We start from the raw sequence: 27,312 nt of genomic DNA on the forward strand, positions 1-27,312 counted from the left end.
GGGGGTGTTTATGTACTTTCGCCTTGATTTTTTTTGATGTTATCTTCAAGCTAAAAAACAATCGCTTTGTTTGATTGAGAGTTTAGTTTAGTTTAGTTTTGATAGTGGGTGGAGAGAGAAATAGAGTAATGATTGAAAATATGGTAATTTTGATTTTTTTTTTGTACTTGTATTTTTTTTTTTGTATGACTTAATAGTAAGTGAGCAACAAAGCATGAGATTCGGTTAGAGCAACTCAAATGTTGGGGCCGGCATTGGTGGTAAGCCAAGCTAATTTTCTATTTCTGTAATCACTAATAAGACTGCATTTGCATCAAAGATTTGTAAATGGATTTACAAGTAAAAGAGGGATACAAAATGAAGAGCAAGACTTCATTATCTCCTCCTTTCCCTCCATAAATTATGATCCTAACACAGCCTAGAGGGTTTTATTTTCTTTTCAACTGATTAGAGCTTTACCATAATGGTTTGCAGGGTGCTGCTATTCAAATATGATTCAGTATTCCCATCCCTGTGTAGGAAGAGCACTGCACCACAATTGTCCTGTTTGCTTTGAGGTAATTGAAGCTTAATCAATTCACCAAAACAGAAGTTTTACAGAAATGTATTGATTCTCAAAGGGATGAATATACATATGCAGTTCTTATTCGAGACATTTGGAATGTGTGAAAGAAATGGAGCTAGGGAGGAATTGAAAGGTGGGGGTGGTTGTGTTTCTGGTTGGGACTTTATAGTCTTGAGAGAGATAGGTTGAGAATCAAGTGGAACACGTCTCTCTCCCCCTCTCTCTCCTATACGTTCCTAATTCGAATACAGCATAACAGAAGAGGGAGACGAAGAACTAGGGAGATGAAGAACTTACTCACACATATTAGTGATAGGACAAGGGAGACGAAGAACATACTCACACATATTAGTGTAGTCCTATCTGAATTTTATCTAATTTCGGTCCATGATACACACTTTTTTAATTACTTTTGTTAAGACTAATGATTTATTTTAAATTTTGATGAAAAACTAAACAAAAGATCACTACAAGTAAATATTATGGATTTGTTACAAAGTAGTAAATAGTACTGACGGTCGCAAACTAATTTAGGCAAAATATCATGTAGTTGATTATTTTGGGATTGTTTGGTTGCAGCGAAAGAAATTGGCGATTCTCTGTTTGTGTTTTTTGTTTCTAATGTCATAATGTGATGATCAAAGACTTGGAGACATGATGATATGACAATTTGCATACCTTCAAAAAAGCAGAGATACCAAACTACTGTTTTGTATTCATATATGGGGAAAGACTACAATACACACTCCTAATTTGGGTGTATATCATATGCACCCCCCAAAATATTATGAATTATAGAGAAAAAGTTATGAATCGTATTGCTAAAAAGTTACGAATCGTATAAAGGTTACGAGATATACCAAAATGTTATGAATCATAATGAAAATGTTACGAATCGTACTGCTGAAAAGTTATGAATTTTAGAACAAAAATTACGAAACACTCTAAAATGTTATGAATGAATCACAAAATAGGTGCATATGGTACATCCTTTTAAGGGGTGTGTATTGTAGACTTTCCCGTATGTATATGGATAGGTTTTTGGTAGTGTATGCATGATAGACAATTTGGATACGGTTTCATGCCGAGAAAAGATGTATGCAATTCGTTTCTCATCTTTTTCCATGATCTTGTTCTCAGGGAAGGAATGGTTGAGCATTTGTGTTCTCTGATGTGGTGAACATTGTTGTTGGTCCCAAGGAAGATGGGCGGCTTATGACTGTTCTGCACATAGTTGCTGATATCCACTGTGGGAGAGTGTTTTGGTAATTTTATACTTAAAAATTACCCAAATAGATCTGGGCCGTCCAAGTCGAGATGCGTGTTCGGCATCAGCTGTCCCGTGCCCGCTCGGCACTGAAGAATTTCTCCCACTGTGGGGATTGCCGTGAAGTGTTGGGGTGGAAGTATGAAAGAGCTTATAATTAAGGCAATACAAAAAGAACAAGTCAAGATCATTTTTTTTAATCAATGGGAAGTTCATTAAATTGATTGTAGCTCTTCATAAAATTGGGAAATAATCTACAAATTCGCCAGTTTCTTATCTGGTGCTTGTGCTTGATGCCGTGTTTAATGTAAAGATGTGCCTTTTAGAGGAGACCGCCTTAGCATTGTTGATGCATGTATTCTGTGTTTTAACTAATAAAGCCATCAATGTTAGAAGCTTTGATAGTTTGGAGCCTTTTAGGTCATATTATGATGATCCAAATCGTTTAATTTGTTTAGAACATGTTTTTAAGGGTATTTGTGAGAAATCAGCTCCAAATATAACCGAAAAGTGCTTGATCCAAATAGTTTTTTATATAACGAGCACGGCATGTGCGAAGCACGATGCGAAAGACGCTAGTAAGTTTAAAAGGGTCACGGGGAACCTCTATAGCTACGGTGTTTTGTAGGCCCTGCCTTCTGCAAAAAATTATTGAGCTTACGCGTGTTGTGTGGGGTGCCTTTCTCTGACACGTCGTGGTGTCAACCCTTTTATGTATCGACGAGGTTCTTGGGGTTGCAACGGGGGGCTAGCTTCCCATATCGGCTAGTCCGGAAGTGTGTGTGAGTTTAAGGGACATCTGAAACTTCTCTAGTCAGTAATTGCCTGAATATAGTTTTCGAGCGGCAAATATGTTTCAAAAAAAAAAATTTGTTTGACAGAATAATTAAGTGGACTTTTAAGATTGTGTTGCATCGTATATTTGTGTTACGTACGTAAAGGCCATCTTATTTTTTTCTGCTTTGGTCCTGTAATTTTCAGTTCCTTCCAAACCTATTATCCAAACACAACACCACATGCATAGAAACTAAGCGCCAAGTGGGGAGAAAATTTGAGAAATCCAAAGAAATAACCTCTTATTTAATCAGTTCTATTTCTCACTAAAAACAACAACAAAAATTGGTAATTAGATTTCTCTTGTATCATTAAGCAGACACCCTTGCACAACTTCTAGAGTCTGAAGAATCAAAGAATTAGAAGATCTAATCCGTCCAAAATGGGAATGACCGACCCTTTTTATCATTTTGTTTGAAGTAGGGCCAAATAGAGAATGAAATGCAGAAAAGGGGAAAGGTTCCAATTAAACGTTTTTTTTTTTTTTTAAAGGGCTGCTTGCCCTACAAAAGTGCCCTGGGCTTACAACCCCTATTACCTAACTGTTCAGAACTATACCGGTTTTCAAGACTTGGGGCTATCAACTACTCAGCCATCTCTCCAAAAGACAATTGTTATTTTCTTCCTCCAAATAGAACATAGCCGTATGAGTCTCGATCGTCTATGTGCAAAATCTAAGGGACTCATTCCTCTGGAGATTCCCCTTGGTCGTATATATAAAGTACACCTCTTCCATGTAAACAGGTAGTAGCCTAAGCTTTGAGAGTCTATTCAAGTGGGGAGCCTTCTCTTCAGCTTAATAAACACATACGAGCACAACGCAGGACAGAGCATAAATGAGACCGCTGATTAATTATAAAACATATATGCTTGACCTTTCTACTTAGTGTGTATTGGACAAAAGGAAAATAGGAGACTTAAAAATCCATCCTCATTCCTCATCCAACTTAAGTATTCATCCTTCACTTTTTGAACTGTTATGTTTTCATCCCTATTTTTTTTAATACCAACAATGCCCCTAATATATATATATATAGCACCGGAAGAGCGGGACCAAAACATATCCCAACAAATCCCACGATTTCCGTTCTAATATCGGAAATTTTGGATCTCAAAATGGTCATCCAACAAATCTCATAAATTTCAGAAAACTCATTAAACAACATCCCCCACCCCCCAAATCCCATTTCCATATTTGCAAATTTTGGAGACAACGGCTTCTCCGACCACTGCGCTCCTTAACACCGTCAATCGCCGCCGGCGCATGCTTCCGCTTGAGCACGGAGTTCCAGTGATTCTTGATCACATCGTTTGATCAGCCGTTGTGGAACCTGGCGATGGTGGCCCACTTGTTGCCGAATCGGGAGTGGATCGGTGCTCCACCTCCTCCGCCATGAACGGGATCAACTCGCAATCCTCCATCCTCGCCATCTTCCATTCTCTGTTGTCCCCATCTTCCGTTTTTCTCGTCATCCGCCTCACCATCCCTAACCGGCTCCGTCAACCCATGGTTGGTTTGATAGGTTGATGCAGAAGATGATGGGTTTGCCAAGATCGAACTCAACGGCGACGTCAAGCGTCCGAATTCGATCTCGATGGCCATAGTCCGAACTCGATGGGTTTCCGATTGGTATTAAAAATGTTGAGTTCCTTTTCTTGGAAGTTGGGTTCCTGTCGGTATATGAATCGTCATGAAATATTGAAATCGACATAGTAATTTAACCATGAAGCGCTAATCACGATAACCTATTTGGATGGTAATTTAACCATATTTGAACTGTTTACCATGAAATATTTGTTCGAATCATGGGATATTTATACGTTGTAATCGTCATGGTAATTTAACCATGTTACAATTTGAGTATGTCATGTTATTTCTTTTTTTATGGTAATTTAGTCATATTCCGTGTAATAAGATCAATGAAAAATATGATTTTTTGTTGTCTGGTTAGCCAACTTGAAGAATGAAGAAAACATGTGAAGATGTGGTTATCTTATCATGTCATATTCCTAATAAAATTGATTCCTCAAAAACATTCAATGATAAAAAAAAAAGTATCAATCATATTTAAATTTACCAAATCCCACTGAATTAGGAAAATAATTCAATCCAATCCTACTAAATTGAGAAAACAATTCAATCCAATCCCACTAAATTAGGAAAGCAATATAACATAATATATGTATATCATAGGAAAAAAGGTAAGATAAGTAATTCACACACTAAGAGGATGAAAACATAAACATGAAAAAAGGACGGGATGAATTCTTACATGGCATAGATAAAGAGGATGGATATTAAAATATTCTAAGAAAAATTTTACCCCCATATGTATGGTGTATGCCTTGTGCACATTAACCCCTTGTCATTTACATATAACCACTTAATACCTATAATTTTTGTGAAAACTATTAACTTTTCTTAATTGCAATTGTAAAATGACTTTCATAAATACTCATAAATTGTTCCTGTCATTACCACCAAAAAGATGAAAAGATATGGCACTTTATGTATACATTATGTTTTACGGGACATAATGTTGGCCTATTAAGAAACAACAAGTGAACAAAATGAGTGTAGCGAAAATGAGAATGTTGAGGTGGATGTGTGGTAAGACTAGACATGATTAGAAATGAAACAGTTTGTGAGATGGTAGGTGTAGCACATATAGAAGAGAAGTTGAGGGAAAATAGGCTAAGGTGGTTTGAGCATCTCTACCATAGACCAGAAGATGCAGTAGTTAAGAGAGCGGATATGATAGCTTTAAGTAGCAATGCTACAGGGAGGAGTAGACTTAAATTGACATTAAATGTTGTTGTGCGCAAAAATATGAGTATAATAGGTTTGTGCGAACAAGTGGTCCTTGACAGAGCTCAATGGAGGAAAATGATTCATATAGCTGACCCCAAGTGATTGAGACATAAGGCTCAATTTGGTTTGGTTAGCAGTAGATAGTCCAATATTCTCCATAATTTTGTGTATCCCATGCATGTTTGTTTCAATTTTAGACCAAAATATAATCTTCGTACTAACCACATTTGCACGTCCCAAACTAATAACCCTCCAAACCTTAAGGGGTTTGACCAAGTGATTATGAGAAAGAAATAAATGTCCCTCAATGAGATCACATGTTCCATTTCACGGAGGCCAAACATTCTAAGCCTTGGGTCCACTGGGGGTTATGCTCGATCGTTACTTTCAAAACCCCAAAATTAGTTGAGATGCGCACAAGCTGACCTGGACATCCGTTTATCCAAAAAAAAAAAGAAGTAATAAATAACCCCCCACGTAGTTTGTAACTCAATACCATGTCTAATCCGACTAACCAAAAAGATCCGAAAATTAATCCCCACAAGCTAAACAAAAAAACTATGGGTACATCATTTGATGTACACTACATGTACACCGGATTGTGTGTGAGACGCGAGGTCCCACAAAACTGATCGGACCCCTTCTGTTATTTAAAACATGTTTTTAAGAATCACTTTAAAAAACTGATTGATTCGAATATGGCTAAGGGCTTGATCGAATGGTTCGAATTCTCTTCCCTGAATTTGTAGAAACCAAAAATTGATTCTATTTTTTTTATAGGCAAAAATTTATTAAAAATGGAGAAAGGAGAAAAGAAAATCCAATAAGAAGTTGGACAATACATCAAATGAGCCGAAGCCCAAACCCTAACAAAAAATTGATTCTATTGACCAAGTATTTAATTGACTGAGGTGATTTTTTTATAAAAACCCTTAAAATATTGTTTTAAAATAAATCAAGTGTCTCCGATCGTTAGTGTAGATTCCAAAGTTGGTCTCGGTGTAAGTTTTATATACCCCAAATGGTGTACCCATGGTTGGGCTGGAGGACAAATACCCTAAACCTGACAAGAAAGCCTCTCAGTTTCCAATTAAATTTTGATGATTCGAACCGTTCAATATGTTTAAAACGTGATTTTAAGGGTACCCGCGAGAAATTGGCAAAAAAAAGGACCGATAATGGTTTGATCTGAGCAGTTTTTCATAAATGCTGACAGAAACTGTTTTATGAAAAACTGCACGGATCAAGTCCTTCTCGATATTTTTTGAGCTAATTTTTCATAAGTACCCTTAAAATCACATTTTAAACACAATGAACCGTTCGGATCATCAAAATTTGATCGGAAAATGAGAGGTGCGGATAGGAACTCAATTGTGTGTGTGTATACATATATACACACTCCCTGCAGGTAGAGGCGTCCTTATTTTACCAAAATGCGGATGCCGACTTTAAGCCGTTGGATGAGATCCAACGGCTGTGATAAAAGGGAAGAATTAGCTTGAGTGCATACCTCATAGATCCCGATCGAATTTTGATGATCTGAAACGTTCAATGTGATTAGAATGTGATTTTAGGGGTCCCCGCAAGAAATTAGCAAAAAATATGACCTGAAAGTGCTTCATCCGAGTGTTTTCATTGAACGGTTCAATAAAATTTTGCTAAAAATAAGTACTTCCCGGTTCTTAAAATCACATTCTGCACACATTGAATGGTTCAGATCATCAAAATTCGATCGGAAAAGGGATGTTCTCACTTAAGGACCAAACTTAAGGTCCTCAGAGTATGTATTGATGTGTAGCTCTTTGTGAGCAATCACATATGAGGTGCGTCAATGCTCGAGTAAAAAGTGAGACTGGACGTGAGCTGTCTGTTTGAGTTGAAACATGGGTGAATAAGTACTTGTGTATGTACCCTTCGATACTTTTCGGAGTGGGTGTAGATGAAAAGAGGTAGTAGGTTCCCCTATTGGTGTGGCATGAAGTGGTGCATGCAGCATTTTGATGTATGCGGTTAATTAAATGCCTTGTACAAGTTGGTGTGAGAGAGTACTTGACATGATATTTGTATCCTTACAAACATTGTGGGTGTGATCCAGCTTTTCCGAGTCCCATTTATTCGATACTGATCTGCTTCTATTTTCACTTTTCATAAGTGAGCCCGAACTTCTCTGAGTATTAAGTTAATGATTTGTTTGTTTGTTTGCTCGGAGATAAAAATATGGGATATAGAATCTTATGGGTGAGATATAAACTCTCCCTTGCCCCTTGGGATATAGAAATGGTGGAGAGGAAAGAAATTAATCAGGATGTTTGTTATAATTTGGTTGGAATTGCGACAAGCACTTTCTATTTTATCCGATCATGCAAATCACCTGAGGACAAAATAGAAGCGCAAAACCACTCGGGATCCAATGAGGGATCCCGCACGGGCTTACCGTGCGGGACTCCCCTTTCCAGATCGAATTGTGACGATCCGAGCCACTCAAAGTGTGCAGAACGTGATTTCAAGGGTACCCGCAAGAAATCGGCAAAAAAAATGATCAGGAAGGGCTTGATCCGAACAGTTTTTTACTGAACCGTTCAATAAAAAACTGTTCGGATGAAGCCTTTCCCGATCATTTTTTTTGTTGATTTCTCGCGTGTACCCTTAAAATCACATTCTGATCACTTTGAGCGGATCGGATCGTCGTAATACGATCGGGAAAGGGGAGTCCTGCACGGTAAGCCCGTGCAGGATCCTTTAGGAGATCCGGATTGGCGAAAAACAGTCACATTTAATTAGTAGCTCTGTTGATGGAGAAGATATAGAATACCACCTCCACCATGGGATATATATATATATATATATATATATATATATATATATATATAGTTTTTATTTGAACTATTTAGTAAAAAACTGTTCGAAACTATTCGGATCAAGCCCTTCCCGGTCATTTTTTTTGCTGATTTCTCACGGGTACCCTTAAAATCACGTTCTGATCACATTGAGCGGCTCGGATCATCAAAATTTGATCGGAAACTATGATGTGTTTTTTTAAGTGTTTTTTTGGGTGTCCATTGAACCGCCCCATATATATATACTAAGAATTGCCCGTGCCTGAAGGCACGACGCAGTATATTTTGACTTTAGTCTAAGAAGTATCATTTTCTAAGAATCATACTCACCCGCACACCCGACTCCTCTCAAAATCCACATTTTTAGTGAAGTGACAAAAAGCGTCCACCTAATAAATTCCAGCAAACGCATTTAAGAAAAATACGATAACATACACAAAATGAAACCAACGCAATCCAATCCACCAAGGTATTTTCATATAAAAAAATACATTACATTTAGCAAAAGCTCCCTAAATAAATAATCTTGGTAGGTTGTTTCTTTACATAAGTACAATTAGGAGTAAAGACACATGCCCTGCAAGGGAAAGTCTACACCCTATTATGTGCTTAATTGACAATTGTCTTACTTTATTGAAGGAACCCCATTGCATAATTTCTTAACCACGAAGCAAAATTCAAAATTTAAGACATCCTGAACTTTAACCCTTGCATACACCAATGGTCAACACAGACCCAGTGTGCACCCCGTCGTTCTCTCTCTCTACAAACCAAATCCAATCATTTATTTCAAGACTATGGCACTTCCGAATTCTATTTCTAAATTCGGTAAATCTAAGTTAAATTGAAGAAAAAATGCAAAAACCAACAATTTAAAATTTAAGCACACCAGCCAGTGCTCTGCATCAACTAAATTAGTAAAAATTTAAGCACACCAGCCAGTGCTCTGCATTTAACAACATAAGAGCAAATATAAGCACACCAGCCAATGCTCTGCATTTAACATCATAAATACAAATTTAAGCACACCAGCCAGTGCTCTGCATAATAAGTGAATACTTACAAAATTGAAGCCTCGCGATTCGACGTGCTTGAGTGGTATTTCTGCACAAACAAAAAAATAAATAAACTAAGTCAGGCTCATATGTGCTACATAGATCAAAATAATAAAGAGCAAATAATGAACTGATGACATAAATTGAAATAGTAAAAGTTACCATTGGATATCGAAGAGCATTCTCACAGCCTAGATCACCATATTAAAGATGCTGAAACCCACACGTGTACCTTCCAAGAGCTACCAGAAAGGCCAATATGAGACATCCTTATTGTGGATGCTTTTGAAAGCATAACCAAACTAAGTTCACAACCAACCAATATCAGTTATAAGACTTCAAAGAAACTAAATGATTTTTAAACAGTCATGAGTACATACAGTAAAATGCAGTTTCAATTTATATGGGAAATAACAAAACAAATATATACACCACTATTGTCAAAAGCCTTTACAAAAAGCGGCTTCCCATTGACTGCACCCTACGTTAGAAGACTTCACAAAAGAGGGTCATAAATTGGGTCTTCTTGTCAAAAAATATGTGCTTGCTTCACAAAATTCCATACGCATGTAGACTCTCTCTCTTTCTAAGAAAAGCTTAGACTCCTCTGGAATTGAGAGGCGTAAACTTCCTTTCCATGACTCTCCAAAATGTTTGAGTATCAACTTCTATGTACCAGTTCAAAGCATGCACCACAATCTGTTAATTTAGTGAAACAATAAATTAGCATATAGACACTGCTCTAAAAGTTGTATATCAATCTGAAGTGTAAAACTCACTTACACTATTTGACAGCCAATGACGCAATCTAGTTGAATTGATCCTCTTTAGCTCCACGGCCTTTTCCTTCCAATCCTACAAAACCCCAATGAAAGCATAAAGGTAGTTATTTACTTGTCAAAATACCAACTTAGAATTAGGAATGAAATTGGATAAACAATACTTGTTGTACCATTCTGTGCACCTGGATTTTCATTTGAGACTGAATGCTATAGCAAAATCTCCGGATAAACAACATTTGTTGTAGTGTCAGTCCCATCCTCAGGGAAGAGGACACTTATACGATGAAAAGATGTGCACCTAGACAATGCGACATATAGCTGGCCATGACTAAACACTGGAGTGCGCAAATCTATACCAACAAACTTTACTGATTGTCCTTGAGATTTATTTATAGTCATAGCATACGCCAAGCGAACTGGAAATTGTCGTCTAGTCATTCGAAATGGGAATTCAGATGACGATGGTGTTAAGGAAATTCTGGGTATAAACTCCAAGTTTCCTGATTTTTCCCCAGTTAAAATCTTTGCTTCAATAATGCGAGTGCCACACCGAACAACCATCATTCTCGTGCCATTACAAAGTCCATTTTTGGGGGAAATGTTCCTTAACAACATTATAGGACAACCCACTTTCAACTCTACCCGAAAAGACGGAAGTCCAGAAGGATCCAATGAGTTTAAATACTCATTTGGATAGCGATTCGTAATGGAACGATCAAGTTCATCATCTTCGGATATCTTATCTGCAGCTAAGTAAGTGAATGCATCTCCTGGAAACACATTTAATGCGGCTGCATTAATGGCATTGACATCCTCATTTCGAGCAGAAAGAATTGATCGTTCTGTCAGATAGGTTGGGGCTGATGTGGTTTGAATTTCCAGTTGTGGGTACACTGTAGACAATAGTTCTGTTAGGTCTTGGCATTTGCGTATTGTGGGTGGAAGATGCACAATTTCTTGTGGATTAGTTCCAACCTAAGAAGTTAAAAATCATCAAATTAGGAGGTATAAATGTGTTCTTAATTCAAACTTGAAATTTTAGAAAGAAATAGTTAGAGAGAGGATTACCTCCATCAAAAATCTAGCAAAAGTAACATTTTCAGGATCCATCGGATTCAAGCGCACATTCAAATCCAATGTCAAAACATGTATATCGTTCCATAATTCAGATCTTCTCAATGACGCATTAACAATTTGTTCACGCACTCCTTTAGGTACCACTGGTAAAACTTGACGAAAATCTCCACCAAGAACTACAGTGATACCCCCAAATGGCTTTTCATTATCGCATATGTCCCTAAGGCTACGGTCAACTGCTTCAACACAATATTTATGTTGCATAGCAACTTCGTCCCATATTATGAGTTTTGTTTCCCTAAACAATTTTGCTTGTAAAGAATTCTTGCTAAACCCACAGACAGAATTTTCCAACACATCCAATGGAATGCGAAAAGTCGAATGAGCAGTGCGACCTCCTAACAATAACAATGATGCAATACCAGATGAAGCAACGGTTACAACGATATGGCCCAAGCGACGACATTTCAATGTAATAGTATTGTAGAGAAATGTTTTCCCTGTTCCAGCTCCGCCATTCAGAAAGAAGGTAGTTCCTTTATTTTCGAAGATAGAAGAAATGATAGCATCATAAGCAGCACGTTGTCCATTGTTTAGTAGCTCAATATTAGTTTGTATACCTACCTCTTGTGCCTCAATCTGCAGTTGTCGATGTTCTGAAATCAATCGGTTACCGAATACTACACTCCAATTTCCAATTGGTATAGGCATAGGCGGGAAGTCAAGTAAGTTTTTACCTAATTCTTGGAGCAATTCGTCCAAAAGATACAAACCATAATCTTCGACTTGAGCCTCGGTTGGGTTGGCAATGGAAAATAATGTACGAATCTTATGCGCAAGATCATCGCATTTATGGATACAGAATTGCTTCCATAGTGCACATGGATGTAGGGGAGAGCATTGTGTAAGAATAACACCAAATAATCTCCTGAGTTGGTATCCAGTCTTCATGACTAAAGCCTCTTGAAGACATTGTATCCATTCCTCATCATCTTCCAAAAGCCCCCGTGCAACACATGCTAATTTAAAGGAACTGTACAATACATTGTTAATCATGCGTAAGATTTCATACGAATCAGGCCCTTTGACAACAGTTAATAGCAAACGCAGGTAAAACAATTCACCACAATTAGGGCTAGCAAAGTACATTCTACCTATTGCATACCCCATTACTCTTGGTGTCCAATATTGATTGGATTTCCAAACAAAATATTGCGGGAATTCTTGGTATGTGTACTTCTCAGCATCTTTATTTGAAGCATACCATGAGAAAAACCTAGTTAGGGTTGACACTTCTTGCGCAGCCCTATTTCTAATAGTCTCTGGTGAATCCGCAGGATTGAAAACAAACTGATGCATGCCGGGTAAGTGGATTGTCAATCGTGTAACTGTTGGCAGTTCTTCATGCATATGCTGACCAAATATTGACCAAGCAGCTTCTGGCGGACCAATATACCTCGCATCAAGATATTGTTGAATTTCATTTGCAGATCCCAACACCATGGTTGTGCGGTCGTAACCCTTATAAATGTACTTATGAATATATTTGACACATCGCATACCTGCACATACCTCTACATTAATATGACAGTTGAACCATTTAGAAAGATAAGGATTGTAAGGTACAACGTCCCTATTATCAACTTCGTGCCCTCGAACAACATATACTTTGTCATCACTACGACGACGATAGATGGGATATCCATCTTGGTCCATGGTAGTTGATTCTGCAAATCCTCGAGGATATCTTCTAGTACACTTTCCATTTTCCATACAGGATGCATTCGGATTTCGAGCACCGCATGGTCCATGCACCATACAACTTTTGACAGTTTCGAAAAGCGCTGGTTCATCATTTGGATCTGGGAACTCGGAACAGATTAAGTTGTCTACTTGAGCGCATGTTCGAATCTTACATGGTCCTTCTAGGAAAAGAAGTGCGTGCATATGTGGTAGACCTTGTTTTTGAAATTCAATTGTATAAACATGTGCCACTTTTTTACCAAACACTTTGTTTGTTTCAATCTCTTTCATCAAAGCCTTTCTTTTTAACTCAAAAATACGGGCAACTAAATCAGGACGATCTGTAGGTTTTTGAAGAGGCAACAAAGCTGAAGTAATTTTCGGCCAATTGGGATTTGCAGTCATGGTGAGAAAAATATCAGGGTGCTGATTGTATCGTGTGATAGCCATTGAATCCTAAAAGATCTCAAACATGTGTCTTGGACCACCAACAAAAGAAGATGGCAAAATAAACCTTTTACCAATTTGGTTAGGGTTTAGCTCATCTGGATGGAAACCAGTAAAATCTTGGTAGAGTGCAGTACAAAATTTGTCTTGATTGAGCTTATAGTATGTCAATCGATTTTGCTCAGTTGCAGCCCAAGCATCCACCAGAAACTCCTGGAAGAGTTTACCTGACCTCAAAATTGTTGAATACTCTTTCGGACGCTCAAACAATCGATAACTATAAAATTGCAGCTGAGTAAGTCGATCAGAAGATAGTTGATTAGTCCGAGTATCCCACTTTTTCATCTCAGGTTCCCATCCAAACTCTCCATATAGGAACAGTAAAACATAATGTAGTGGCAAGTATGCTGGGTGGCATTCATTAATTCGCATTAACCCATTATCTCCTCTCAAATGTAAGATGATATCTCTCATTCCACTGGCCTTAGTTCCATCCCCTGGTACTACAACCGCAATCTCATCTGTTGTCGGTAAATTGTATCGTCGTCGATCCGTAAAAGAACTGTAGTGAAGATGGGCCGATAAATTCTGTCCTGTTTCAGCTAATTGATTCAAAACCGCATAAGCTTGGCGAAATTTACCTACAAAGGCATTAACCTCTAACAAACTGCCTTGTATTGTTTCAAGGACATCCCTCCTTAATTGAGGATTTCTCCGACTACGAATGTCTAAAGCAAAATTAGGTTCATAAATATACAATTGAGCATATGATCCAATCTGACCTGCTTGCGGTAGTAGTGATCCTGTTCGATGTCGTAATTCTCCATGGATAGTGAATGGAGTAGGACCCCTCCCACTAAGTACTCTTGGATCCAATGTAGTGCCAAGGCTAGTAAAAGCATTGGCTGCGTTGTAATCTCGAGTATTACTTCGAAACGATTTGGATCTAACATCATCACCATCATACAATGCTTTAAGAGGCGGAGGGGGTGTAGAAAGCAAATGTAGCTTTATTGTTCCTTGCAGACAGCAAGTTCCAAATAAGGGATTCTTTTTAGAAGATCGTGCCAACTTTTCGTCCATCCAATGTAAGGCTTGACAATGAGAACATAGAATGTCCATCTTGCCAAGATAATGCCTGCCTAAATTTATATGTGCAAGACTATGAACTCTTGAACTCGTAGGGATATTTTCAATGTTAACACCATAAGAAAGATCCTCTTGGAAGATTTGGCTTGTAGGAGTTGACCTGCAAATATTGTGATTCACATGACCAATTTGAGGGTATTCCAATTTTAAATTTAAGGATATTATCTTAAAAATTAAACATGTTTTACCAGTTTCTTTGTGGAGCGGACGATGTACTTGGCAAGGACATCATACATGTGGAATTGTTCCTTGTTTCAGGTAAGTAGGATGCCGGCTCAGTCACTATGTTAGCCAAATTGGTAGAAACAATGTGCGTAACCCTTTGACGCTTTTGTGCAGGCTCGGTCCCATTGGTAGAAACTGTTCCTTGTTCCGAGCAAGTAGGATGTCGACGACTGGCTGTGGTAAAAGAGGCTATCTGTTGTACAGATTGAAGACATTGTCGCTTTTGTGGAGGGTCTACTCGTAAGCGTTGTCCAAGGGGAATCGCAATGCATTGTTTTAATCTCTTTTCTCGATCTCGTCGCACACGTTGGGCTAATGTTGCTTTAGATATAACATTATCATTGAGTGCCTATAATATGAGACTTGTTATAAAATCTTATAGGTTGTATGTTCATCGGTCACCGTTTCAAATTAGCATACATGTCACAATTTATATAACTTAAAAGTAAGAGTTTGATAACGGCAACATAGTATCAATGACTTCTAATGTCAATGCTCAAAATTAACAATAATACAATCTTATGCAAATATTCGTTCGAAAGTACATTATCTTTATGCATGGTACGCACACAACATAACATTAGTTCTACATGATAGTCCACAAATACAAAAAAAATATGATATTCCAAAAGGTTCTTTTCTTTTATATGGAGTTTGCTCAGTATGTATGGTAAGACAAACTTTAATAAATTTGCAAAGAGCCGTACCGTGGAATTTGCATGTAGTGCATTCTGTTGTAGAGATTGCAGGCATTGTCGCTTTTGTGGAGGGTCTACTTGTAAGCATTGTCCAAGGGAAATCGCAGTGCATTGTTGTAATCTATTTTCTCGATCTCGTCCCGCACGTTGGGCTAATGTTGCTCTCGATATAAAATTATCATTGAGTGCCTATAATATGAGATTTGTTATGAAATCTTATAGGTGGTATGTTCATCGGTCCACAAACACAGCAAAATTATGATATTCGATCAGGTTCCATTTTATGGAGTTTACTCATTCTAAAACAAACTTCAATAAATTGTCAAAGAGTCATACCGTGGAGTTTTGTTCGCCCCTGTTTGCATATGTTCCAATCTGTTTTCCCTTACCCATAGAGGTTCCCTTCAGTTTTTGCACAGCTATTACATCTGCCCTTCTTTTCTCCTATTGATAAATAGGTGACATGCATCCGTAACGTTTTAAAAATAAGAAAACAGATTTAGTTGAGGGACGTACCTGACGAATATGAATCTCTAGCTCATTGTGGATTACAACTCCATTTCTATGATGATGAAGATCAACCTATAAATGGAAATTGAATAAAGAGGTTAAAAAAGGTTGCACCAAGAAGTTATGGATTATAGGAAAAAACTATAGATGACTTCTATTGTGATTGATAAAACCAAGCATAATAATAATTTGGACAAACATTCAGTAGAGAGTCAATAGTATATAGTAAACTTCACATTCAATTCTCATGGGGTGTACTTGATAAATCTCTTTAGGTAGGGGCAATTCCTAGTATATCTCTATTAAGAAAAACATCAAGAAATGCAAGGAGAATCGTACCGAGGCATTTTCTTTTCCGTTGTTCGAACATGTAGACTTTTGTTTCCCCTTGCCGATAGAGTTTGCCTTTCGTTTTTCTGCAACTTTTGCTTCAGCATTTCGTTCCTCCTTTAAACAAATAAGTATCATGCATTAAGAAATATCTAAATAATATATGAATCTAGAGGGAGTACTTCACAAAAATAAACCGACTCAAACTTAAACCAATTTATTGTGGGCGTACTTGACGATTACGAAGTTCCAACTCATCGCGGATCACAACTCCACCATTTCTATGTTGACGAAGTTCTACCTGCAAAGTGATTTGTGAGAGGTTAAAGAAGTTATATGAAGATGTAAACTAAATGAGAAACGCATAAAGGCGGCTTGAATTAAATTTTTAACAAATAAATTACATATCCTGAAAGTTAAAGGTCGGTAGAAAAGCACGGAGACTTGTACCAGGGCATTATCTTTCCGCTTGTCCGCACATGTAGCCTTTTGTTTTCCTTTTCCCATACGGTTTGCCTATAGTTTTTCCGCAGCTATTGCTTGAGCCCTTTGTTTTTCCTTTCAGCAAACAAATAACATGTACATGAGTAAGTTAAAGGGAAAACAATATGAAGAAATGAACATGGATAAAAGACTCAATTGGTGGACTTACTTCACGAATACGAATGGTGTTGAGTTCTCGCTCATCGCGTATCACAACCCCGACATTATTTTTTTGGAGGAGTTCAACCTATATACACAAAATTATTTGCGAGAATAAAGTCAGACCAAGAAGATGTTGACTTGCATAAGAAAAGAATTAAGGGAGCCTTCAATTACAGTTCTTTGCAAGTGTTTGTCTGCCTGTTCAACATGAGAAAAAGAACAAAGCATATGAGAATTCATAGATAGATACGCCAAGCATGCTTAAATCGTAGTGGGACAAACAACTTACTTGACCAAAAATAGTAATGTTATCCATGATTCTAGAGTTAGCTTAGTACTACATAAGTCGCTACCGGTAGTACTGCAAAACCTGTCATGTTTCATACGTAAGCCAGTGACCCTTTAAAGATTCGTGCATGTGCCAATTATAATGTTAAAGTAAGGTAGGACCATAAGTCAATTGAATTGGAAATATATGAAAAAACACTAATTCATGAGTAGTCCAACAGTTAAACTAATTGTGATTTTGAGAAATAGTGATTTTGAGAACCTCTAGTTAAACTAATTGTGGGAGCGTAGAAGATATATAGATTAACCAACAGTTAAGACAGCAATAGTTAGAAAATTGTTGAGTACTCATATCTGAAAGATCGTACACAAGGGTAAGGTACATTAAGATAAGGGACACACAGTTGATTCTCTAAAAAGCTTACAGGTAATACCTACCAAAATTTAAAGGGTTCTTCCTCTTATTCTTCATCATATATGAGCAGTCAAAAATAGAGTCAATCACAGCATCAATTTATCCCTTCCTACATCAGCTAAAAACAATATTCCTTGTCAAGGACACCATCTATGTGTCTTGTGCTGATTTTAATTTTGACCAGTTATCCCTAAATTTCCGAGTACGTTATTTTAAAAGTATTGATTTGCATTTTTTGTGGGGGTCCATGAAACGAAATCGGGTTATACAAAAAAGATAGAGTTTTTGATCGAGATCAGCGAAAAAAACCACCCAAAGAAAAAATAAGAAGCATGGACCCTTTAAAAGAAGGTGGTGTTTGACGTGTACAACACCCTTTAATTAACTCGTCCGATACTCTATTTTCGTGTCTATTATTATGAGAAATATTTCAGCTAATTGATTAAGTTTAATTGAAAACTTGTAAGAACTTCTGGAGATTCCCTAATTGTCCCTTTTTTTTTTTTGTTAAAAATTGTAATATATCTCCACCGCGTCATCGTCGTACTAGTTAAATTGTCTATTAGTATGGTTGGAGAAAGCCAAGAGAGGTGATTCGAACGTGGGAAAAAAAAACATACGTTTTAGGGGAAATACGGAACTAAGTAAATAAGAATTTACGGAACTGAATCGCGACCGTCGAAAAGTATTTTGGACGATCCGGGTTCCATTTTCGTTTTTAAAGGCTACTACTTACATTGATTTTCGTTCATTCCAAAGTGCAAAGTGTTGCAAAATCTCCAACATTGAAATACCCCAACATTTATGGAGTAAATTACCCCAACATTGAAATACCCCAACATTAACCAGGTCCTCCAAATCAAAATCCTAAATTTCTTGACAAAAACTACTTATGGGGTAAAAGTTACTCTGCTAAAATCCAAAACTTTCCCCCAACAAACAGTACACCCATTGAATTTTTCCACACCAGCGGTATAAGCAAAACCCTAAATTAACTGGGTTTGATTGAGCTCCACCAAAAAAAAACATACACCAACAGTATAAGCAAAACAACCCACATAATAACAGATTATTAGCAAACCCACCCAGAAAACAGAGTGTTACCAGATCCACCAAAAAAAATCACAAAATTCTTTCTTGAGTTTCCAGTAGGTAAAAATCAGAGAAGTTACCTGTAGAAAATGATAGCTGAGGAGAGTGATAGGAGAGCAGAGCAGTAAAGATCAAGCAAAAGGGTTCTGCCATTTTGGGGTTTTCCGTTTCAACATTGGGTAAAGAATTTTGAATGGCAAAATGGGTTTCTTGTCTTGAGCAAATAAAGCCACTGATGACAGAATGGGTTTTGCAATTTTGGGTTTGCGTATTGTGTATGAGAGAGGAGGCTAATCCACTTATTACTTTAGTACTCCACTGAATGACGTTTTTGAGCGGGCAAATGGTGAGAGGCCTAAAATGATCCTAACCATGGGTTTGTAGCTTGTTCAATCTGAGCCGTTGAGCACTTTAGTAGAACCCAATCATGACCATTGTTTCATGTGGAAATCAATCTGAGCCCTACAATGTGTATGTATTTTCAAAAAAGATGAGCTTCCTTATCAGATATAAAATATAAATATAATATAATATATAATATATATATATATAATATTATATAATATTTTATATATATATATATATATATATGTCAGGAGGTGTGGATCGGAGCTCCGGTCCGCACCTCCCTATTTCTCACATTTTTCGATTGAATTTCGATGATCCGAGCCGCTCAATGTGATCAGAACGTGATTTTAAAAGTACCCTCAAGAAATCAGCAAAAAAAATGACCGAGAAGGGGCTTGATCTGAGCAGTTTTTTATTGAATGGTTCAGAAAAAAACTGCTCGGATCAAGCCCTTCCCCGTCATTTTTTTTGCTGATTTCTCTCGGGTACCCTTAAAATCTCGAAATTCAATCGGGAAATGGGAGGTGCGGACAGGTGCGGACCGTAAGGGTGTGGACTTGATCCGGATTGTGTGTGTGTGTGTGTGTGTGTATATATATATATATGTAGAGGAATTTTCAAGTGAGGGATCCCTCATTTTGTTAAAATGAGGGACTTTCATTTCCCGAACAAATTTTTAAAATCCGAACCGTTCAATGTGTGCAGAACGTAATTTTAAAAGTCCGCGCGAGAAATCAGCAAAAAAAAATGACCGGGAAGGGCGTCATCCGAGCAGTTTTTTTTGAACCGTTCAATGAAAACTGCTCGGATGAAGCCCTTCTCGGTCATTTTTTTTGCTGATTTCTCACGGGGACCCTTAAAATCACGTTTTGATAACTTTGAGCGGTTCGGATCATCGAAATTCAATCGGAAAGGGGAGTCCCGCATTTTAATAAAATGAGGGATCCCTCACCGGAACCTAACTATATATATATAGGCTATGTCGGGGATTTGTATTTTCGTCCATAATACGCTAGCAAACGAGAGTGCAAAATATGTTGTACCTTTTACTTTCCGATGCATGATCTAATATCGAAGGAGGGAACTTGGAAACAAGATTGGGACATCAAAAAAATGGAATTGCAAAGAAAAATATATGGTACTGTATTATGTAGTGGAGGGCGACGATGACCAAATATTGTGAAAAGGGAAAAATTAGTAATCCTGATTCCGTTGTTGGTTACTCAATAATCATAAGTTAGAGCTGGATCTAAAACTGGTTTTATCTCCCTTGTATATTTTATTTATGTATTTACATATTTATTCGAGGTTGAAATTAAGTTAGTTGTTCAATGAAAAAGAATAAGGGGAACTTAAATAGGAGTCATTCCTTGTACAAATACTTTAGTCCTCATCTCAATGGGTTTAAAAACTTATCTTTCCATCCTTAAATTTAAATAAATCTTAAACTACCCTTTCTCTCTCCTAATCTTTATAATCTTTCACTCTCCTTATCTTTCCTAATTTATCTCATTCTCTCTCATATCTTTTTCTCTCCTAATCTTCTCTTTCCAATTTTCTATCACCTAAAATCTAAAAACAACATTTAAAAATAAAACTAATATGTACCAAACTTGAAAATGAATATTCATAAACAAGAACGTATATCCGTACAATATCAACATAAATTTTCATGATATATTACTTGAAATTCTCCGTGAATTTGTCATGAATATACTTATCATAAAATTGTCCCTACGAAACTACATTAAACCAAAATCATGACAAATTTTGGAGAAATTGAAAAACTCTTATTGAAATCATGACAAAATTTATGAAATCATCATGAAACAAAAACCATCATGAATACGTATCGTAAAATTGTGCCGACGAAACAACACTAAACGGAAATAATGACAAAATTCGGAGAAACCGAAGCACACATATCAAAATCATGACAAAGTTTGTGAAATCACCATAAAACATAAAAAATCACGAATACGTATCGTAAAATCGTTCCGACAAAACTACAATAAACAAAAATCATAACAAAATTTGAAGAAATCGAAACACATACACAGAAATCATGACAAAAAATAGTGGCTTGTCCCGCCGGTCTTCAAAATGGTGGGCGTGATGCAGCAACTAATTCAGTACAGAGGTGGTGAGTTGGACGTGATCTCAGGAGGGCGAGTTCTCACAATCAACGGGTTGAAATATGACGACGGTAAATGCTTGCCAACGACTGTGGAACCATCGCTTATTTTTCAAACAAAATCATGCCATCTGTCACTCTGTCACTTGTAGAGCGATCAATTGCTCCAGCGACGTGGGCCATCCACTGTTTGTTGAAGAACCAGGAGCGCCGGCGAAGGAGGTAACCGTGGAGTACAGGAGGTTGGCGGAGAGAAAGAGAAAAAGAGAGAGAGATATGCTGAATGGGAGAAGGCTGGATTAGTTGGACAACTTGACTTTGTACGGTACCAGTTGGTATTAGGGTGTTGGGCATATATACCATGTTTGGCTTATACATATCATAAGGGCGCAATCCCAGGAGATGCCGAGGGTCGTCGCCAATGGGTCTTCTCCATAATCGAGAGAGATAAAGAGAGATTGGGGGATTTGAAACTTAGTGGCCTATGGTTAAGGAATAAAATAAAAATATTCGATAGAAACAATGTATTTTGAGGATGAGAACATAAGTATTTAAAACTTTAGAATGAACACCTAAATAAGTTTAGTAGGCAGGATGCCTATTTAATTTCTTCAATAATCCAGATTGTTAAGCCTTCACCTGATTAGGAAGTTGAGGGTCATCATCTAGCTAGCTACTACAAGATGTAGAAAAATGGTCGGTCGGTCGGTTGGGACCCCTTCCATTCACATACCAATACTACTCGATCTCTCTCATTGATCAGAAGGAGGAAACACGACACGACCCACACGACAATTAAGGAAGCTTCCTGCGCGCGAACCCTTCATTTTGCTTTTATTGGATCTTGAGATCATGATTAATTGGGCCAAAATCCCGAAAGAAGGCCGGGCTCTCGCGCGCCAACGAACCACCTGGCCTGCAATGAAAGCTAGCTGACAACCAACCCCTAGTCTCAGTTGCATGAAGTCTAGAACGTCACTCAAGACTAGCTTAGCTAGATGTTCGATCGGGATCTTCTTTCTGTAGGAAGGTGCATGCTTTCAGACCAGGCCAGAACCAGCCAGCGAAATGATCGACTAAAGAAGAAATCAGAACACGTACCGTCCCCGAATGGGACAACTTTTAATGCTTATTTTACAGTAGTTGGGTATTTTCTGGATGAGACCTGCTATCAGCTGGGTGATATCAGAGTTTAGTCGAGTAAAGCTGACTTTCATTGTACAAGTCCATATATAATTCACAATTATACTGTAATAAATAGAATAGATTACTTGTACGTACGTAGCTAGTGATCTATTCTTGTGAGTTGCATGCTTTAGAGGTTGGTTATTACTACTATATACTATTAACCAATTTTAAAGGTTAATTAGTTCCTTTTCTTTTGAAGAATATTGTCAATGAAATTTTTACAACTATATACTTAGCCTGAATTTGCAATTCCCATATTTTTGTGAAAAGTTTTACTACTTGCTAACAGAGTAAAATATATACGACCGGTCTTGCCGTTTGAGTTGGCTCAAGTTTTATGGAGTATATGTACATAATAATATTTGCCCTTTTGGATTCTCAATTCTTTTAAACCATTCATAATGGACATTTATTGGAATTTTTTTCATATTTACTACATCAATCTTGTGTGCACTCGACTCGTATCCTAGCCTTTTCTTTTTTTTGTTTTTTGAACTGCAAATCCGAGCCTTTCTGAGCTTTGCTTTTTACCTTTTTGAAGCTTAAAATATGAACAACGGTCAAATAAGCTTCTTCTTTTCTTTTTTTTTTAGAACTTGATGGTCCTAAGCCTTATAATACTTAAAGTCTTCATCTTAGTTGGTTTGAATACTTAAATTTTCAACCTTACATTCAAATTAACTAAAAGTTTCAATATTAACACCCGTATTACCCTTATTAATTAATTAAGAATTTAATTAAATTGCAATTATACCAGAAAAACCTTAATTAAACTGCAACTATCTATCTCTCTCCAACCTCCCATTTATTACTTTATCCACCAATTCCTGAATATGATACATTTATCATAGTTTAATTTAAATTTGTAGTACTCAAGATAAATTTGTTATATATATTTGTTAGCGGTTTTATGCTAAATTAATTGATAACATATTTCAAAAAGTTTTTTCTGGCCATATTTTATAGTTAGCGAGGGTTAGTGAGAAGTTAGTCAACGAGGGGGCTCAGAGACTATCCATAGCCCTGAAACCCCAAACTCGCCCCTCATAGGACTTGAACCTTGGTCTCCGGGGGGGAACATGAGCAAACCATCTCCCAAGCATAGTTTCTCATTTTAAAAAGTTGAACGGCTTCGATTATAGATGTGGACACCGAGGTAGGTCCCACACAATCTGGTGTACACCAATTGATGTACCCATTGTTTATTTGTATCAATTAATGTCACTACATCAGGCGCTTTGCCATAATACTGTCGGCGATTCTTGAATCAAAAGTGAAATGATTAGATCAAGCACTTTTAGTCATCTTATTGACCTAATTTTTACAAGGTAATATTTCAAAACAAATAAACCAGGATTAATTGTACTCCCTTTGTCCCAAAAAGATTGTACTGTCTGCAAAACGAGAATTTAGAATGAATTTTTTTTTCAAATAACATTTAACTTTTTTCTATAAATTGAAATAACAAATTGTTATCTCTAGTAAATTAAGGGAACAAAATCAATATACAGTAGTTAACCTATAAGGATAACCGTTATATATATATATATATATATATATATATATATACGCGCACTTTAAACATTGTTACTTTACCCCGAATGATAAGATTATTTTAGCTTGATTGTGCATAATTGCAACTCATATTTTACAGTTACAAAAAAATTGGTGCCCTCACTATGTCAAGTGAAGTTTTTGGGTACCAGACGGATACCACACATGGTACTTGTCAGCAATCTCAGCGTTCCAGACGTGTTTTGGACGGTCAGGGCGAGGGGAATGTGAGAGAATAAATCGGGGCCGTCCAAAATTTTGACGGATGGAATTGCCGATCGATACCGTCACCAGTCCCGGCCCCGACATTTGAGTTGGGCTAGCCCAACCTCACACTTTGTTGCCCACTTACTATTAAGTCATACCAAAAAAAATACAAGTACAAAAAAAAAAATCAAAATTACATTGCTTAAAAAAATCAAACATCTAAATGTAAATCCCATTTATAGGTTTTATGATTAGCACAATCCGATTTAAAGTAAACAACTTGTCCTACCATTTTTTGAAGTAATTTTCACAATTGAGTCATCGTACTTTACTTATCTAAGAACTCGGGCCCGTTCCGCTAAATTTTGTTGTTTTAGACTTTTTAGTTGATATATGTGAGGATAATGTCTTTTCTTAAAAAGCATAAGTTATAAAAGCCCAAAAATACTCTTAGTGTAATTGTGCCTCATTTTCAATTGAGATCATAGTGTCTTCTTTTTTTTGTGTCAAAAGTAAGAAGATTGTATTGATAAACGCCCAGATATGAAAGACAAAACGAACGAAGATCATTACAAAGAACTTGGACAAAGCCAAACTAATCATCTAACAAATACAAAACAAGTAAATCATAAGGCAATCAATGTCTTTCATCCTAACCCAGATATGGCCTGACGCAATAGCGACACTTTTAAACTGCCTAAATTCTAATTAGGAGTCTCAAACGAGAAAAAGTGCAAAGTTAAGGACAAAAGATACCAAATACCCAGACGATCAGATGTACTCTACCCAAAGTATGAACGCATCAATGAACTCGCAAGAATTACAGATCTGCCAAACCGCCACAGGTTACATCGCCAAAGATATCGTGTAGAGATAGAACGTTGAAGCACATATATCGTTGTGAAGCAACCTTGATTGAGAGAACCCGATCGGTAGACAAAATTCGTTCAAAGACGAAACTAATAACTCTCGTTGAATACAAAACTCTTGCAAAAAGAGAAACAAAACTCTCACAGATCAAACGACAAGTTGTAAATCTGAAGAGACGGAAGGAAAAAAAATAAAGAAAGGGAGTCGGTAGTACCATGACCTCCCCCTCCCACCGTTGCAAACGGATATGGAACCCACAAGGGGAGGGGGGGGGGAAGGGGAAGGGCGAAGATCAAGGAGTTGTGGTGGCTAGGGTTGAGAGATAGGGAGAGAAAGATAGGGTTACTCCTATGTTATGCTCTCTGTTGGGATTTGTCCCACATTGGTTAATTATCTCCTCCAATACTAGTATATGAGCCTGGGCGGCCTCTCCACTCTTAGCCAATTGGTTTGGAGTTGGATGCTTTAACATGATATCAGAGCTAGACTTTCGGAGGCTTTTCCCCTTTGTTTGTGCCATAGTTGCACTTTGTTTCATTGTGATCCGTGTGTTCCGGATCCTTTGTTTACCTCACCACGTGCGAGTCAGGGGTTGCACATGCGGGGGAGTGTTGGGATTTGTCCCACATTGGTTAATTATCTCCTCCAATACTAGTATATGAGCCTGGGCGGCCTCTCCACTCTTTGCCAATTGGTTTGGAGTTGGATGCTTTAACACTCTCCGATGCCAAGAGTTATTCTCTCCTATGTTATTCACTTTAATCTCTCTTGCAAAATAGTAGTTTGAAGATAAAAAATAAAATTTGTGTTAGCCGCTTGATTTATTTTTAATTTTTAACTGATTTTTTTTCTAATTAAATGTAAGAACATACTACTTATAGATTATTATTGGGAGGGAAAGAAAAAAAAGCAGTAGAATCAGAATTGTGGATTGGAGGCAAACAAAAAAGCGTAGAAAACAAAGAAGCGTAGAACAAAAAAATGAAAAAAAATAATGAAACAGGAGAACGAGGGTGCCTGGGAATTGAACTAGGGCAACACTAGTGCTTTGTCAATGCAAGCGACCACTAGACCAAGACAAGGGTAGTGAATCTTGTGATTCTAAGAGAAATTTTTTTAAATTTATAATCTAACTTAAAAAAAAAAAAATTTGTCTGCCCTAGCCCGGAGGTTGTCCAAGACCAAAGGCTTACAGGGCTTACTCCGGAGCCGGCCCTGACCGTCATGGGGTACCCATTTGGCATCCAAAAACTTCACATATGTCAAATTCTTGAATCCACCACCACTCACTATCCGTACAAGTTTGGCTGGTACCCATAGTAGAATTCGGCACCTTGTTTCCGATTCCGTGGGTTAAAAAGCACACGTGACAGCGAGTACGAGAGAGATGCTCTGGACAAAACAACAACCGAAGTGGCGGAAATTTTAGACTTGATGGTTTGAGTGGACAACGCGTTCTATGCTAACGCAGTCACCAGACACGCATCAAACTTTTCCCAACCCAATGACCTTTAAACTTTTTTCTTTTTGTGGTTTGTCACCTAAACCATTTAAGGGCTCGTTTATTGTACGGATAAGATTTTAGGTAAATAAGATAAGAAATAAGAGTGATAACAAGTGAATATGTTATGAAAGAATTAGCTTATACTTGATTTGAATAGTAGTTGATATAGGTGAATAAGAGCACTGGTGGCTCCATGTGTTTGATGTGTGTGTTCACTAAAACGACTAGTTACACTGAGAAATTTAATTTTAGGCTTTGTTTGAACACTCAATCTTATATAACGAACACTCATCAATTCAGGTAATTCAAAATTAAACACTTAATACATTAGCCCAAAACAAGGTACATACTCTTAATCATAAAAATTAGACAAATAGAGAAAACTTAATCTATTGATATCGGTATCACTTTTTTGGATTCTCTCTAAACGACAATTGACGCTATATAAAAATTTGTTGAGAGCACTTGTAGATGTGATCATAATGGACTATATATGTGTAATATATATCGGGGCGGTTCCGGGGACACCCAAAAAACACCTAAAAAAATACATCATAATTCCTGATCAAATTTTTATGATCCAAGCCGCTCAATGTGATCAGAACGTGATTTTAAGGGTACCCGTGAAAAATCGGGAAAAAAAATGACCGGGAAGGGCTTGATCCGAACAGTTTTTTATTGAACGGTTCAAATAAAAACAGTTCAAATCAAGTCTTTCCCGGTCATTTTTTTTGCT

General features: G+C 37.2%; 3 protein-coding genes and 1 long non-coding RNA gene across 11 annotated transcripts in view; 1 reads left to right on the top strand and 3 right to left on the bottom strand.

Annotated features, from left to right (window-relative positions):
* LOC131328778 (ABC transporter G family member 25) overlaps positions 1 to 27,312 on the top strand; it is a 62,538-nt gene that overhangs the window by 13,651 nt on the left and 21,575 nt on the right. Inside the window, exons 3-4 of one of the 2 annotated variants that reach the window (XR_009200504.1) lie at positions 475 to 557; positions 1,706 to 2,236. The exons of the other annotated variant lie outside the window; for it this stretch is intronic. The gene's annotated coding sequence lies outside the window, so the exon portion shown is untranslated. Of the gene's footprint in view, positions 1 to 474; positions 558 to 1,705; positions 2,237 to 27,312 lie in introns of those variants that run through there. 2 annotated transcript variants of the gene reach the window in all.
* Positions 10,001 to 10,495, bottom strand: LOC131328779 (uncharacterized). 2 transcript variants are annotated; one of them, XR_009200505.1, is made up of 3 exons: positions 10,323 to 10,495; positions 10,154 to 10,225; positions 10,001 to 10,069 (listed from the first exon to the last, which is right to left on the bottom strand). It is a non-coding gene; the product is annotated as an uncharacterized LOC131328779 (long non-coding RNA). The 2 variants fall into 2 exon arrangements; XR_009200506.1 differs by having other exon boundaries at positions 10,009 to 10,069; positions 10,335 to 10,495.
* Positions 10,604 to 13,422, bottom strand: LOC131328478 (uncharacterized). Its single transcript, XM_058361419.1, has 3 exons — positions 11,221 to 13,422; positions 10,766 to 11,127; positions 10,604 to 10,652 (listed from the first exon to the last, which is right to left on the bottom strand). Exons 1-3 carry the CDS (start codon positions 13,420 to 13,422, stop codon positions 10,604 to 10,606), a joined length of 2,613 nt encoding a protein of 870 aa, XP_058217402.1.
* On the bottom strand, positions 13,361 to 19,267 carry LOC131328777 (uncharacterized). Of its 6 annotated transcripts, none has more exons than XM_058361673.1 (11): positions 17,266 to 17,425; positions 17,151 to 17,174; positions 16,984 to 17,061; positions 16,782 to 16,889; positions 16,575 to 16,632; positions 16,341 to 16,448; positions 16,008 to 16,073; positions 15,828 to 15,935; positions 15,501 to 15,680; positions 14,757 to 15,142; positions 13,361 to 14,668 (listed from the first exon to the last, which is right to left on the bottom strand). In XM_058361673.1, exons 5-11 carry the CDS (start codon positions 16,587 to 16,589, stop codon positions 13,429 to 13,431), a joined length of 2,103 nt encoding a protein of 700 aa, XP_058217656.1. In that variant the 5' UTR covers positions 16,590 to 16,632; positions 16,782 to 16,889; positions 16,984 to 17,061; positions 17,151 to 17,174; positions 17,266 to 17,425; the 3' UTR covers positions 13,361 to 13,428. The 6 variants fall into 6 exon arrangements, with proteins under 6 accessions (XP_058217656.1, XP_058217652.1, XP_058217651.1 ...); XM_058361669.1 differs by having other exon boundaries at positions 16,564 to 16,632; positions 17,266 to 17,424; XM_058361668.1 differs by lacking the exons at positions 17,151 to 17,174; positions 17,266 to 17,425 and adding an exon at positions 18,852 to 19,267 and having other exon boundaries at positions 16,564 to 16,632.

The sequence above is a fragment of the Rhododendron vialii genome, chromosome 6a (assembly GCF_030253575.1).
Source record: "Rhododendron vialii isolate Sample 1 chromosome 6a, ASM3025357v1".
NCBI lineage: Eukaryota > Viridiplantae > Streptophyta > Magnoliopsida > Ericales > Ericaceae > Rhododendron > Rhododendron vialii.

What these genes read in the sequence shown, in the direction of transcription:
- LOC131328478 (XM_058361419.1), bottom strand. Translation starts at nt 13,422, where the DNA reads ATGGCTATCACACGATACAATCAGCACCCTGATATTTTTCTCACCATG. An exon ending in TTGCTAGATTTTTGATGGAG is followed by an intron (nt 11,128 to 11,220) that starts GTAATCCTCTCT and finishes TTAACTTCTTAG; the next exon opens with GTTGGAACTAATCCACAAGA. An exon ending in AAAGTGGGTTGTCCTATAAT is followed by an intron (nt 10,653 to 10,765) that starts GTTGTTAAGGAA and finishes GGGAAAAATCAG; the next exon opens with GAAACTTGGAGTTTATACCC.
- LOC131328777 (XM_058361668.1), bottom strand. Translation starts at nt 16,838, where the DNA reads ATGGGAAAAGGAAAACAAAAGGCTACATGTGCGGACAAGCGGAAAGAT. An exon ending in TGGAACTTCGTAATCGTCAA is followed by an intron (nt 16,449 to 16,563) that starts GTACGCCCACAA and finishes ATTTGTTTAAAG; the next exon opens with GAGGAACGAAATGCTGAAGC. An exon ending in ACGGAAAAGAAAATGCCTCG is followed by an intron (nt 16,074 to 16,340) that starts GTACGATTCTCC and finishes TTCCATTTATAG; the next exon opens with GTTGATCTTCATCATCATAG.